Source organism: Pan paniscus, chromosome 3 (assembly GCF_029289425.2).
Source record: "Pan paniscus chromosome 3, NHGRI_mPanPan1-v2.0_pri, whole genome shotgun sequence".
NCBI classification, from domain to species: domain Eukaryota; kingdom Metazoa; phylum Chordata; class Mammalia; order Primates; family Hominidae; genus Pan; species Pan paniscus.
This window is the reverse complement of record NC_073252.2, coordinates 138,770,184-138,784,262: the sequence shown is the minus strand read 5'-3', so window position 1 is coordinate 138,784,262 and position 14,079 is coordinate 138,770,184. Positions and strand designations below refer to the sequence as shown.

General features: G+C 38.5%; 1 protein-coding gene across 6 annotated transcripts in view; it reads left to right on the top strand.

Annotated features, from left to right (window-relative positions):
- RNF150 (ring finger protein 150) overlaps positions 1-14,079 on the top strand; it is a 274,984-nt gene that overhangs the window by 225,808 nt on the left and 35,097 nt on the right. For 2 of the 6 annotated variants that reach the window (XM_034959169.4, XM_034959168.4), the window contains exon 7: positions 7,317-14,022. The exons of the other annotated variants lie outside the window; for them this stretch is intronic. In XM_034959169.4, coding sequence (XP_034815060.1) covers positions 7,317-7,588 — 272 coding nt within the window. In that variant the 3' untranslated portion in view covers positions 7,589-14,022. Of the gene's footprint in view, positions 1-7,316; positions 14,023-14,079 lie in introns of those variants that run through there. 6 annotated transcript variants of the gene reach the window in all.

The window sequence follows — 14,079 nt, the reverse complement described above, 5'->3', positions numbered from 1 at the left end:
AAGATATGTATTTTTCTGATGAAAAAACTTCATTGTTGAAAAATTGAGAGATAAAGAAAGAACAGACTAAAAAAAGAATGAAAAAAATCACTGAGGGCCCCACTACTTGGAAACAATCACTCTTAACCTTTTGGTTTATTTCCTGATCATCTTTAGTTGAGATGATCCATGGGATTTGAACATTGAATATTGTAACCATACCATTTTTACAGGACCTTGACAGAAGGTGACTTAAAAGGAGCTTGGTGAGAAATATCTGCACATGCAAAGTTTATTAGTTTTTGATAAATAGGACCTTTAACTTGAGAAACTTGACTTTTATAGGTATAAAGATCTCAGTATTGAAATGTTGACCATTAGGCATTTAAAAGTCATTAAAGATGGATTTTGATCCCTTTGTTTTGAAGGTTTAGACTGGTGCAGCCTGATATTAATATAATGCAAGTCATGCATGTAATTTAAATTTTTCTATGGCTACACTAAAACATTAAAAATAAATGAAGTTAATTTTAATAATATATTTTTACTTAACCCTTATCCAAAATATTAATTTTGGATAAATTAATATATCCAAAATATTAATTTTGGATATATTAATATATCCAAAATATTTTACATTTTTTGGTACTCAGTCTTCAGAATCTGGTGTGTATTTTATTTACACTTACAGCACGTTTCAGAATGTTTTTAAATAAAGTGGCTCAAGAAGTAAACAGTAAAGAAATTTTATTGAGACAAAATATTGTCTCCAATATTAAAACTATTGAGACAATATTTAAAACTATTAAGACAATATAAAGTTATGTTTATCTTCAAAATTAAAACTATTGAGACACTGTAAAACTAATTTTAACTAGCCACATTTGAAATGCTTAGTAATCACATATGGCTAGTGGCTACCATATTGGAGTGCATAGATCTAGAATACTAGTACTTTAAATGGAAGAGAACATTAAAGGTCATTTGATTTTTACCAAAATATACTTCTAATTTTTGTCATGAGAAAATTGTGCCCCAGAGGACTAAATGTCTGACTCAGGTCAAATAGTAAGTTCTCTTTTTGGTGTACCAGGTGGTCTCAGAATTTTTCCATTTATTGGACATCTTTGATTACCATCACATATATGACTATAAGTGACCTTAGTGAAATATATTGGAAGATGTGATAAAATTTTGCCAGCAGTTGAAAAACATTTAAGGCATGAGCTTGCTTTTGAGAACAAAAACAAACATTTGTAAAGGATCATTATCCTTGCAAAAGAATGACCATTTGGTTTTCAAGAGAAGATACGTCATCTGTCAGATTCCTTATTTTGAAGAGTGGGTACATACTTCATAGATCTTAGTAAAGCCAAGATGACAACTGAGAAAGCATTTTAATTTAATGTGGGTTAAATTACATCCAAAATAAAATATATGTAAATATATTGTGGGTTAAAATACATCAAAAAATAGAAAATTATGATCTATATCCATATAATTTGTAATCCCTAAACTGTTTTTGCATAAAACAGACTCAGAGTGTTTAGTTCATAGTGACCATTCTGTAGATGTTTATTGAATGACTTGAGGTAAACATGTTCAATCTAAGCTTGCAGTGGAGACCTTCTGTTTATAACAGAAGAAAAGAAAGCCAGGCAATTTCAAAGGAAGCTACTGGTAAAGATGGGATAAAGAAATAAGAGTGATATGACAATACCTACAGTCAGAAGACTGATGGCATATATGAATATGGCTATCAGTTTCTTAGTATAGAAACTAAATTTTCTCACAAAATATTTTTCCTAAACCATATATTTCTGTTAGGATTTCTCAGAATTTTACAAACATGAACACTCTGGTTATTTGTTAATGGTTTATACCATTAACTAAGTGGCTGTAATTCCTTAGGAGAAAAAGCCTCTGCTCTATACAGATTTTTTTAATTGCCTAGTGACTTACTCAAATTAAGATTTAATTAATAAATGAACAAACACAAATGCATGACTAAATGAGTCAAAAGATTCAAGTTTTCATCAACATTATTATACTCAACTCTAATGCTATTCAGAAATCATGAGGATATAGACGTAAGCGTAGTTGGATATACAATATTGCTATAAATTGCAAATAAATAACCCAGTGGAGGTTGGACATGACTTTTCTCCAAATTATTCTTTCCCCTCCTCACATCTCCACAGACCCAGGAAATTACCAAAAAAGGAAGAAATAACAGCAGCTAAGAAATACATTGTACCTATTACATACCAGGCACCCTTTTAAGCCTTTTTCATATATTAGCTCATAACAACCCTATGAGGTAAATATTATTTTTATCTTCATCTTACTGATGCAGAAATAGAGGCATAGAGAGATTAATGTCACTGTCCAATGTCACTGATCCAAGGTTGTAAGTGACAGATGGGGCTAGAACTCACTGGGCCACCGGCCCCAGAGCCTGGGCTTAGCAACGCTATGCTCAGAGACAGAACAGGGGGAAAAATTAACACAGTTGCCTACTCACTTTTCATTTAGTTTATTTGTTCAGTTCTTCCATTTTTCTAAATCTCTTAAAAGATCAAAAATTTGTTTATTTCCTACTTATATTCTCATTCCAACCTCTGTTCTTTCTTTCCTGGCCCATGTGCAATAGATCAAATGCATGTCAAGGTCATTTCAGCACTCATGAAGCAAAGATGTAGAACAGATTGCCTTCAGAGTGAAAGTGGAAAAGTCTAGCATTAAAGGATCATCTTCAGCTCCCAGGAAAAAAAAATGAAAAACATTTACAGAGCCAAGGAAATTCAAACTTGTTGCAAGTCTGACATTAGAAGAAAGATGTTTTTAAGTACATATTTTTTTAATGTTTCTGACATTTCATCTTTTAAAACCTCACATGGCAGTCCCAGAACAGTGTGTCTCCTCCACCTTCATGTGAGGGGTCATTTGTATGAATGCCCACACGTTACTCACCAGTCTTTATCTGTAGGCCTGATCATGCCAAAAACACACTTTGCCTTTAACTTCTCAAGCTCAGGATGCAGATTGTTGGGTTTGCTTCCACAGGGGAAAAAAGTTCCTTAGAACCAAAGGAAAACACAGTGAAACAGACAGCCCTGTATGTTTGGAGACTCAAGAGAGAAGCGAGAGAAAGACACAGAAGAGATGACTTTATTATCCCTTCTTAAAAACACTGAGTGCCACTCCACATCTCGGAGGGGGTGGGGTCTGAAACCTTCCTGTGATTTTTCAAGGAGATTGTTGACCTCGCCATTCATTTCCTTATTCCCCTTACTGAGTCACTACACAAGTCCTCTAGCACTGCCTGCAGATCGTTACCCACTTGGCCCTTCTTCCATCTCAGACTAGAGGGAACCAACTCTTGGCCCATGGAGGGTGGGAATGGCGGAATCAAGATATGGCACATCTGCCCCATACATTCTGAAAAGCACTTGGCATGATGTGTCTGGCCAGGAGACCTGGTCTTCAAACTTTCAGAAGGAAGCAGCACACATGAATTAATGTAAAGGCAAAAACTTGGCCAGTTGAAATGAAAAATGATATGGATTTCCTCTGGGAAAATTTCCTTTGCTAACTTCCCATCAACTCTGATCCTTGGGGAAAGAGGAGTGTATCTAACGTGTTGAACAGTCATCCCTTGATACCCACAGGGAATTTGTTCCATGATACCCCCTTTCCCCCAAAGATACCAAAATCTGAGAATGTTCAAGTTTCTTATATAAAATGGTGTAATATTTGCATATCCTCCATACTTTTAAATCACCTCTAGATACTTATACCTAATATTATAGTTGTTCTAGCATATTGACTTTTTATTTGTATTATTTTTATTTGTATTATTTTTGTTGGGTTTTTTTTTCCTTGAGTATTTTTGAGCCATGGTGGGTGGTAGACCCAAGGCTCAGGCAGATGTGGGGGACCATTCTAAATGCATCTTTATTTTTGCTACATTGACCCTTAAAATGTGTTGAGTGGTTGTCAGAGTTCCTTGCCCCTGGATGAAAATTCTAGCAGGCCCAAGATTTTTCTACCTACTCTTAGGTAACTGATAGTTCTAAGAGTACCTTTAAGTTCTAAGAGTCCCTTTAAGTTGCAAACACATACCCCAAAAAATTTTTTTTCTGCTGGGCACTTTCCCTTGTAATTCAAAAAACTTGGGACAGATGAGTCGCTCTTGCTTACTCATGAGCATCCTGTGTGCCCAGGAGTCCATTTTCAGCCTCTGTCTCCTAATTTCTCCTCACCTGTCCAGGAACCCCTTTTGGGTAGGATCCACATTAACCCCATTCACCTCTAGGACACTCATACATCACCTGTCCTGACAGTCCTCTTCCAGGACAGCAGCAGTCCTCAGCCTTTGACCCCACGAAGGTCTTGGGCCTCCTCTCAAGGTTGCAGGCAGGAAGGAGACTGAGTCCACAAAAGTTTGAGACATTTTTGCTGAGTCCAACCTACAGGAAACGTATTTCAAAATCTTGTTGGGGATTCCCCTGCAGCAACCCCTCACAGGCCTGGGATTGGGAGGTGCCCTTCTCCACCCCTTTCACTAGAGGAGCAGGATTCAGCATGACATCGCTCTGTTCATTGACAATTTCTTTACCAATTACCCCATCTTCTTCCCCTTCTTTTCCATTTTTATTGCCTCAAGATGGGTGATGGGGTCAAGAATTACCGAACAAGTTCCCCTTTATACATTTCATTGCACATCTGGCAATGGGGCAGAGAGCAGAGTGATGGGTAGGGGAGGGAGAGTCTGTCTCTTGCTTCTTTGTTATTCATGCCTCTTCAGTAGAAACTGAGGCAGAAAGAGTCCCATGAAAGTGCAAGAGAATTAGTTCCTAAATGTCTTGATGGTCTTCAACTAAGGAGCACATACTTGGCTGCTATCTCTACTAAACTACAGGCTCTTAAATGGGTTAGCCTTTTTGGAAAAAAATATATATAGGTATATATATGCATATATGTATGTGAATACTTTTCAAAATGCACTTACAAGACAAAATTGTTAAAGCAGAGCTGAAGCTGCAGCACAGAGAAAAGTGGTTTTCATGCCAGCTCTGACACCTACCACTGCAAACCACCCAGGAGCTTTCCAGGGACACATACTCCAACTCATTATAGGAAAAACTTCCAAAGAGTTCATTCAGAGGTTCGTGTTTAGTCTCTGCAAGGATTTGCTTTCTCTAATTTGGGGAGCTTAATATAAACTTTTCTATGGGATTCATTGCTCCTAAAGATGCATTCTCTTAAAATTAGGCCAGAAATGACATTGATTCTTATATTTTTTAAGTTGGAGGTTTATTGAGGGAGCAATTGATGAAGCATTTAGAACATCTCTATTTAAAACTTGTAAATGCCTGTAGACCTGCTCTGACCACACCCCGAACAGGAAAACAAGAGAAAGAATGTGCGTTCAGGACTTTTTCAGGGAATCTCTGTAAATCAAGACAGTTGAGAGAAAAAGGGAGGGTTGGCATAAACTTCAGATTTCTGTTTCACATGTGCAGCTACACTTTGCTACATTTGCAAAACAGCAATGTCCAGGTTTTATGTGACTACAAAATATACTGATGCACTCAGAAATAAATATATTTAGATCAACCATTCCAGTATTGATGAGGGAGTTGCAAGAGTGAGTAGCCATGTCTGCTTTTTTGATTTGCATTAAAGCCTGAAATGGCGAAGTCTCTGTTCTTGACTATGGATAAATATGCCAGCTGGAACCAACCAGGAGAATGATCTCCCTTGGTGCCTATAAGATTCACATTAGCCCTGGAAAGATGATTGCTTTGATTTGTGAGGACATTCCATTGTGGCAGGCAAGAGACTTAGCCAGCCATTTAAGATTTTAGGCCCCACTGTCATCTTCCCTTCAGGAAATAGTTAAGCCACAGTGACTACTTCTGTATAAAACAAAGCATTTGAAGATTTTAACACTACTCCAGACAATCATTTCCATGACTCTTAACGTGCCAGGTCCCTAGAGCAACATCACCCCCTTGCTTCTGAGCCCTCTAGCTCACCATCTCCATGGCAGCTTCACCAGAGGCACAGCTGTTCCAAAAAGCAAAGATCTCTGCAATAAGCACATGCCATCATCGTCAAGCTTCGCAGATGGCAACTACCCAATCCACGATCCACAGGGTTTTCCGCAATAACATTTCTCCTCCATTGAAAACACTTGCCAATGCAAGAAAGCCCACTCAAAGCGAGACTGCCAGGGCTTTCCTGTCTTATGTGCCTGGTACCTCTGACAGGGAGGGTTGAGGATCTGCAGATTCACAAACAGCCTGTGAGAGAATCAATCAATTTAGACCACAGATATATTGCTACTTGGAGCACTCAGTCTGAGTATGACACAACCACTCACCCAGAAGAAGCTTGTCTTCCTGAACTGAAGTAACTCAGCCAACAGATTAAATACATTCATTCATTGCTGGGAGATTGTCTCATATGCCCTGAGTTACTCATTGATAGCACCATCTCCAATTGATTAATTCCTCACAATGGTATCTTGCTTTTGACATGGCTCAGCAGCTGTTACCAGCATAAGCCGGGCAAAGGGCTGGGGGGCAGACCTGCAGTTTACCAGACACTGACACACTGTGCATGGATCTTGGCAGTGAGGCAGCAGCTGATGGCAGGAAACACAGCTTGCAGGTCAGCACTTTTTCAATGTCTGAGGAGGGTCTCCTGTAAATAAGATAACATTTGTGTTTGCATTTCTATTCTAAAGCAAATCATGGGGGAAGTGCCATCATTCAGAGATTAAAAAAAGCAGGAGCAGCTGAAAATACCTCTTGGCTCACATAAGAACTGGCTTTGGAAATTCGGAGTCTGAGGGTTCTGTAAGTCAAAATATTTCAGAAGTGAAATTCAGTGGTTCAGAACAAAGGGAAGTGTCACTATTAGAACATTATTGGAGCTACTTGAGGTAAGCTGATACCACGGAAACACCACTAGCCAAAGGCAGGAAATTTGGGGTCTTAGTCCTGGTTTGGCCTCCAGTTAGCTGTGTGACCTTGAACAAGTCACTTACCCTTTCTGCATTTCTGTTAGGTGATTTCTAAGATCCTTTTCAGGCCCCTAGCTCCGTGATTAAAGTTAGAGCCCCTGTCTTAGCACCTTTCCAAGTCTCACTAGAAAGGTTCAAGGTCTTGCATCCTCACTTACAAGCCCTTCTCGCCACCTTTCTCCTTCCAGCACCACTGAGCCAACCTAGCAAGGAACTGTGCCCTTAGCTTTCTCCCCGAGCCACATTCTTAAGACTAGTGAAGGTCATTGTGAGATCCAGCATCTGTCTATCTTCATTTCAGATGAATGGCTGAGAAGACAGTGGGTGGAGGAGGCTGGAACAGCAGCACAGTTGGCCTCCGTCCACAGCTGTAGCCTGATCTCCTTCTGGGATTCCTATACACAGCGGACCCTGTCTCCAAACATCATGGTCCTCTGCTCCCAAAATGCTGTTATGCAGTATTCACCTGGTTCTTATACAGACTTCAGTGTAAATTTTAACAATAATAGCTATGATAGCATGTTATTTAAGCCAAAATATTATGCAGAAATAAATATTGAAAAAAAAAATTGATCTGAAAATTAAATTTAAAAAATAAGGAAAAACCAAAAAGGTCTATTGACATGCCATCAAATAACTAATTCACTAGTTCAACACACACTTTGCTTTAACATCCCCTGCAAAAATGTGCTTTTTACTACAGTGAAAATTATGCCTTTGCATGGTATACTTGGCTTCAGAAAATGTGTACCAAATTGTAAAGAGTGTTTCCTTTTTCATGCTGTATTTGCATTACACTAGCATATAGGTTCATTTTATAGGTTAGTGACTTTTGTTTTTACAGTAAAATTACTTCCCAGTGCTCAGGCTAATAATTTGCAGCTACCCTATATTTTTTCCATGCTATTGTCCTCCTTAGTGAAACAATCACCATCCCTGTTCATTCTGCCTTTTAAATATCTCTCCATTTTAAGTGGCCATTTCCCTCTGCCACTACTATAATTCAAGCCCTTATCAGCTCTTATCTCCCTGTGTCTTGTCCTACCATCCTCCAGTCTGTGCTCATCCTGCTTCCTGGGTAATCATTCATAGAAATCTGTTTTTGTCAGTGTTTTGCTCCAAACATTTTTCTTATCTATGGGTTACAATCTCCATCTGCCTAATCTAACAAAATCATTAAGCATTTGGCTTCTGCATCTTTCTCCCTGCCTCTTCCCCACTCCCATCTGGCTCTTTACACAGAAGCATTTTAAGCCACTTGTGGTTCCAGGTACACTGTCCTCCCATGCTTCTCCCTCCACCTGCCAAATCCTATGTATCCTTCAAGCACATCTCATCTGCTGTATTCTCTGAGATATTTTCTCTGCTCCTCCAAGCAGAATCTGGTGTTTCTTTTACAATTATCTACTTTCAAATAGCTATCTCTGATACAATTTCTTGAGAAATCACCAGTTACCCCTTTAAATTTATAGATCCTCAAAGGCTTGGACTGTGTGACTTTTTACCTTTATGTTCTAAAACCCAGCACAGTTTATGGCATACAGTTAGATTTAATAAACGTCAGTTGGATGAGTAAATGAATATGTTGAATTTTAAGGGAAACCAACTACAGTAATGGAAGGTAAAGGAGAATGTATTGCAATGTATATTTGTATTTTGGCTGCTAATGAAAATAATAAATATATCTTCCAATGATATTCAGGCTGGACCAAGGCACTAACAAACAATTCTCTGTACAGCCAGTTTCTCCAGAACGATAGTATGACCCTACCCCCGTGTGAAAGAGGAACACAGTGTTAAATTGGTCCCCCATCACAAGAGGAGAGGGAGACTAATGCCTTGTAGAAATGGACTGATGATTTATTATTTATCATTATTGATATTGTACTATGCAGCAGAAATGGAATTAAAAGCATCAGAGAGAGATGAAATAGCAGAAACAGCAGCAAAGGAAAATGTCACGGAGAAAGATTCTAACGTCTAACTGTGCATAAATTTCTGCAAATGCCCTGCTAATGTCATAAAACCAAATGCCCAGAAACCACTGAAGACTTAAGTGCAGCTTTTCATTTTTGTTTTATACCATCTACACGACCTTTACTATTTTATATTAACCCATGATAAATAAAGATGACCCTACTGTGAGATAATGTAGGTTTGAGAAAACTGCATGACTTTGGAGTCAGACAGATCTGGACTCAAATCTTGGTCTGGCCACTTACTTACTACCTGTCACCAATTCACTTAATATCTCTGGGCCTCAGTTTCCTCTTCATGAAAATTGTCAAAATAGAACCTACCTCATAGGTTTGTTGTGAAGGCTAAATGAATATATATATATATACATATATAGTTCCTAGCTTGGTGCCTGACACTTAAGAAATTATAAATGTTATTTCTCTCCCCACCCCACACACCACTTCTTCATGAGAATGATATTGGTCAGACACATCATGGTATATATTGATGAAATTGAAATTTCTAGATATAAAAATATCTGTAAGGTATCTTTGTCAGTTTCCAAGATGTAGTGTCGAGGCCTGAGAGTTCTAGATTGTATCCTAAACCATCTGCCTGTGGGGATGAAAACTGACATCACCTTGCTCTTCTTCAATTACCAGAACTACTTTAGTTCCTGAGCAGAATGGCTTGCTTGCTTGTAGTTATTTATTTTTTCACTAATTGATCATTTGAGTGTTACTGAGTTACTAGCTATAGTCTTTATGACCATGATCTCATATAAAATTATGAATGTCCTTACAACCTTATTTCCAGAGAAACCTCTGAGGTTATCAGCATCACCACTAGTCAGCCCATCAGTAAATTGGCAACCCATTAGTGTCAATTCCTAGAAAGTTGTAATTATGCCCTTTCTACACATGGCTCTGTATTGGTTATATTCAACAGATAGTGGCCTTGCCAGTAACCTTAGTGTTTTGAGCATAATGACCTACAGACAACTGCTCTATGAATAAAGCAGCAATTTCAGATTTCTAGGTCTTGATGATCTTTTTGTGTTTATAAGTTGAACCTCAGGGGACAACTTGGAAGAAAAATTTTGGAAATATCCACTGCTGTTAGGTTGGTGCAAAATAAATTGCCATCATGGCAGAAACTGCCATTTCTTTTGCACCAAACTAATCTCCAGGTTTGCAGCAAATGGGACACACACACACAGAGAGAGAGAGAAAGAGAGAGAAAGTGAGAGAGAGAACCTACTAGGATACCTTTTAAAATACAGAAATATCTAACTCACTCACCAGCTTCTTCTGTGGTGGTCCTCACTGCAAGTTTTTCCCCCGCTTTGGGGAAAAATTTTCAGGGAAAACTTCTGGAGAAAAGAAAATATATTGCAGCTTAAGTGATTTAGCCAGATTCTCCTCCCCACATCTCTCCAGGACACAATTGTGGTTATCGGTTAGGACACTCTTCACTTTGTTTGGATAATTCTGAGCGTGCAAGGATGCTTAGAAGACAGTTCTTCCTCCTCGCTCCGTAGGCTTCCCAAGGAGCACACACCAGGACATCAGGATGAGAGTCAAGCCAGGTTCCCTGTGCACACACATACACATGCACACACTCATGCACACACACACCACCACCACCACCACCAATCTCCAGCCTTGGCTCATCACCCAGAATGACTGGATAGAGTTAGATGTAGAATTAGATGTCTAGGAATTTCCAGGATTATTCTAGGCAGAGGTATCAAACTGGTGCCACCTGTGACTCTGCCTGCCTACAAATGAAATGTGTTTGGTCTTTAGAATGCTTCTGATAAAGTTCAGTTAGGATCCCACATTTAAATATGGCAAGGTTTTACATAGAAACCTGAATTTTCAATTTGGAAAAGCTGGAAGCTGCAGCAATCCTGGGCCACATTTCCTTATGGTGACACTTGGTTCAGCCCTTTTGAGGCAAAGCACGTCCTCTGCAGTTCACTGCAGCCTTGCAATCCCAAATTTATGGACAGTTTCAGGGCAGCAGTACTTCTTTCACACACAGTGCTAAGATCAATGTTTTGAATGTTCCTATTAGATCTCATTTTTTAAAAAACCCATTAGTAAAATCATACAGGGAAACAATATGTGTGCCTATGAGCCAACAACATGCACAGTTAACACACTGTCTCGTATCTAATGTTCGCAGCAGGGAGGAACAATTAGTAGATTTATAGACTAGAGTTCCATCAAAATTTCTTTGTCAAACAAATCACTCATTTCTGTAAATTAAGACTTATGCCTTAATCAGGGCTGTCAGCACAAGAAAGTATTGGCTGCACTTACACTCCTGCTGTGCAACAAGAACAGTGGAATGAATTTTTAAAAGAAAAATAATCCCATAATAATACTGCCACTGTTATTTAAATAAGGAGTTAGAAAATAGGATTTAGAAATCAAAGTTTAAGCATGAACTCAATGGGTTAAAAAGCATATCTTCCTTGTTAAAAAACTGAGATAAAATATATGTAGTTGGATACATAAATACTTGCATACACAAGCACATACATGCATGCATATGTGAAAGTATGTGTGCCTGTGCACATCTGTATACCAAGTGTGCCCACGCACCTACGTAGAAACATAAACCTATAACATGTTCATATATGCATATCATATGTCAGACATTTGTACCTAAAGCAGTACTTTGACATGCATGCACATCTGTGCTTTTATCTAGCATAAATGCATGCCTGCACGCATACATACATGTTACTCAGTACCATCAACTTTATGTAATAGTAGTTAGCCATGTCTCAGCAGGGATCATTGAAATTTCTCGTCATGGGTCTCCTGATTACTCCTAGAAATGAAACTGTAGTTGCAGCTTACCTCATAAGAGAAAGAACAACTCAAAAAAAAAATGTGTGCATCATTTTTTTTGTTAAGTGAACCTAAGGCTCTCTAATATCTGGAAAAATTAAATATGCCCCTACAAGTAAGGCAGTTCCTAATTTTAGGAATAGTATATTCCTAGCATCCAAGCCCTATGATAGAACAACACCTTTGGGGCCAAGTAAAATTGTATGTGTCCATCCATACTGAGTGGTAGTAGGTCTCTTTATCTGGTGGGGCATCAAGGAACATGATCAGATAGTAAAGGCACTGTAAGTAAAGTGTAGGTCTTTGTTAGACAGCAGAGAGAGATATTGAAATTTCCCGTCCCTAATTTATGTCCCTGAAAATAATGTACGTTCTTGGTAGTAAAGCTAGGTCAAGGCCCAAACCTGCCACCTGCTATCTGTGTAACTTTGGACAAATGGCTCAACCTCTCTGTACCTCTAGTTCTCATCTGTAAAATGGAGGTAATTTAGAGAATACTTACCTCTGGGATTAAATGTAATGCAATAATCAGTAGAAAAGTACCTGGTCCATAATAAGCATTCAAAAAAAATGTAAGGGGCTCAAACACTAGTAAACTTTGTGCCAAGAATCTTAGAGAGCTTTACATATTTTATTTAACCTTTACAATTATCACTCTTTTATATCTAAGAAACTGAATTAGAGAGCAGTCTAGGAACCATGTCAGAGGTCACACATGGAGTAAATGGCAAGGCTGGAGTGAAAACTCTTGTCACTCTCATCAAAGCCCAGATTCTTTCTCTAGTTTCTCAAACCAGTTTCCAGCTATGGTCTGAACACCCACCTGGGCTGTAGTTGGAGTGCAGATCCATAGGCCCCTCCCCAGATCTACTCAATCACAGTTTCTAGGGGTAGGCAGAGAATTGTCACTTCTATCAGGCTTCCTGAGCAATTCATTCTAAAGCCAGAGTTTCAAAACGTATGCCCAGCAACCCCAGAGTGCCTGCCCGAGGAAAACAGAACCCAAGTCAATGCACACATTCTAAGTGGTATCTTATCTCTACAGCGTCTTGAAATTTTCTCATATTAATTGTATGCAGGGGTACTGGAGGTAGAACATTCTCTTCAGTCAAACTAACTTTACCTATTTCTTGTTTACTCTGCCTTGAGAATCTCCCCACTGAACACATAAGTGCAATTGTGTGTGCTTGATCCTTAGAGGATCCTTCTTAATAGACCCATGCTGTGTGTGGATACATGCAATAAAGACGACCACTGGATCCTTACAGCCCTGGTCCAAATCCCAAAATACAATGATAGGAAATACAAGTAGGTTTTTACTTAGTCATGCCTTACTTGTGATCTTGATGGTGGTTTAATCCTAGCAGCCAACATTGCTATCTGGGGAAGGCTGCTGCCTTTTGATTATTATAATAATGGCTTCTTTGCTCATGAAACATCCCCGACCTGATGTGTGACCTACACACGGTGGTGCAGGCATTCTCTTACATTTTTAGCATAAACCATAATTCTAGAATCATCTACTAGAAAAAGAAAGTGCTTCCTTTCTTTTTTAAAGAAAAAAAAATCTTAGATACTGAAATAAGTCCTTGAACGAGCAGATCAAAAGATAAGTTTTGAAAGAATTACCATTGGTTTTCTCAGATGCATAATTTTACTGAGGGAAGAATTCTTTGGTGTCATAAAATTAACTACCATAAGAAAAAGGATAAGACAACAAGGCTACATTTTATAGTTTCTTTGGGTGCATTGCAGCTAAGATCTGCAACACAGAACTAAGAGTTGGTAACTGCTAAGCAGAATGATCTGCCACCAAAGTTAAGAGTATAGACAATGTGTTCTGGGAGCTGATAATTGGCAGGAGGTAATAATGGTAGGAACTCTATTTTTCTTTGTTTTTATTTTCCTATCTTGATGAACAATTACAGTTATGGAACATACGGAACCATAGCTTTGCTCTTATAATGTATATAGGCTAATTTCCTACAGAGACATATGTTTTTTGCTTCCAAGGCATATTGTGGGGACTTTGACTTACATTGATGCATAGCTATGCTTATAATATGCCCATTTTCTACTTCCAGGGCTGTCTCAGTGCCTAAATATTCATCTTCCCCTTAGAGAAACCCTGTCTCTAAAAATATAACCATAAAATAGAAAAATATACTCACTTATGATGCTGGAATTCCCATCAAAGTTTTGAAGGAAAAATGTTCAAACAGTCTCAGAAATCCCAATTAG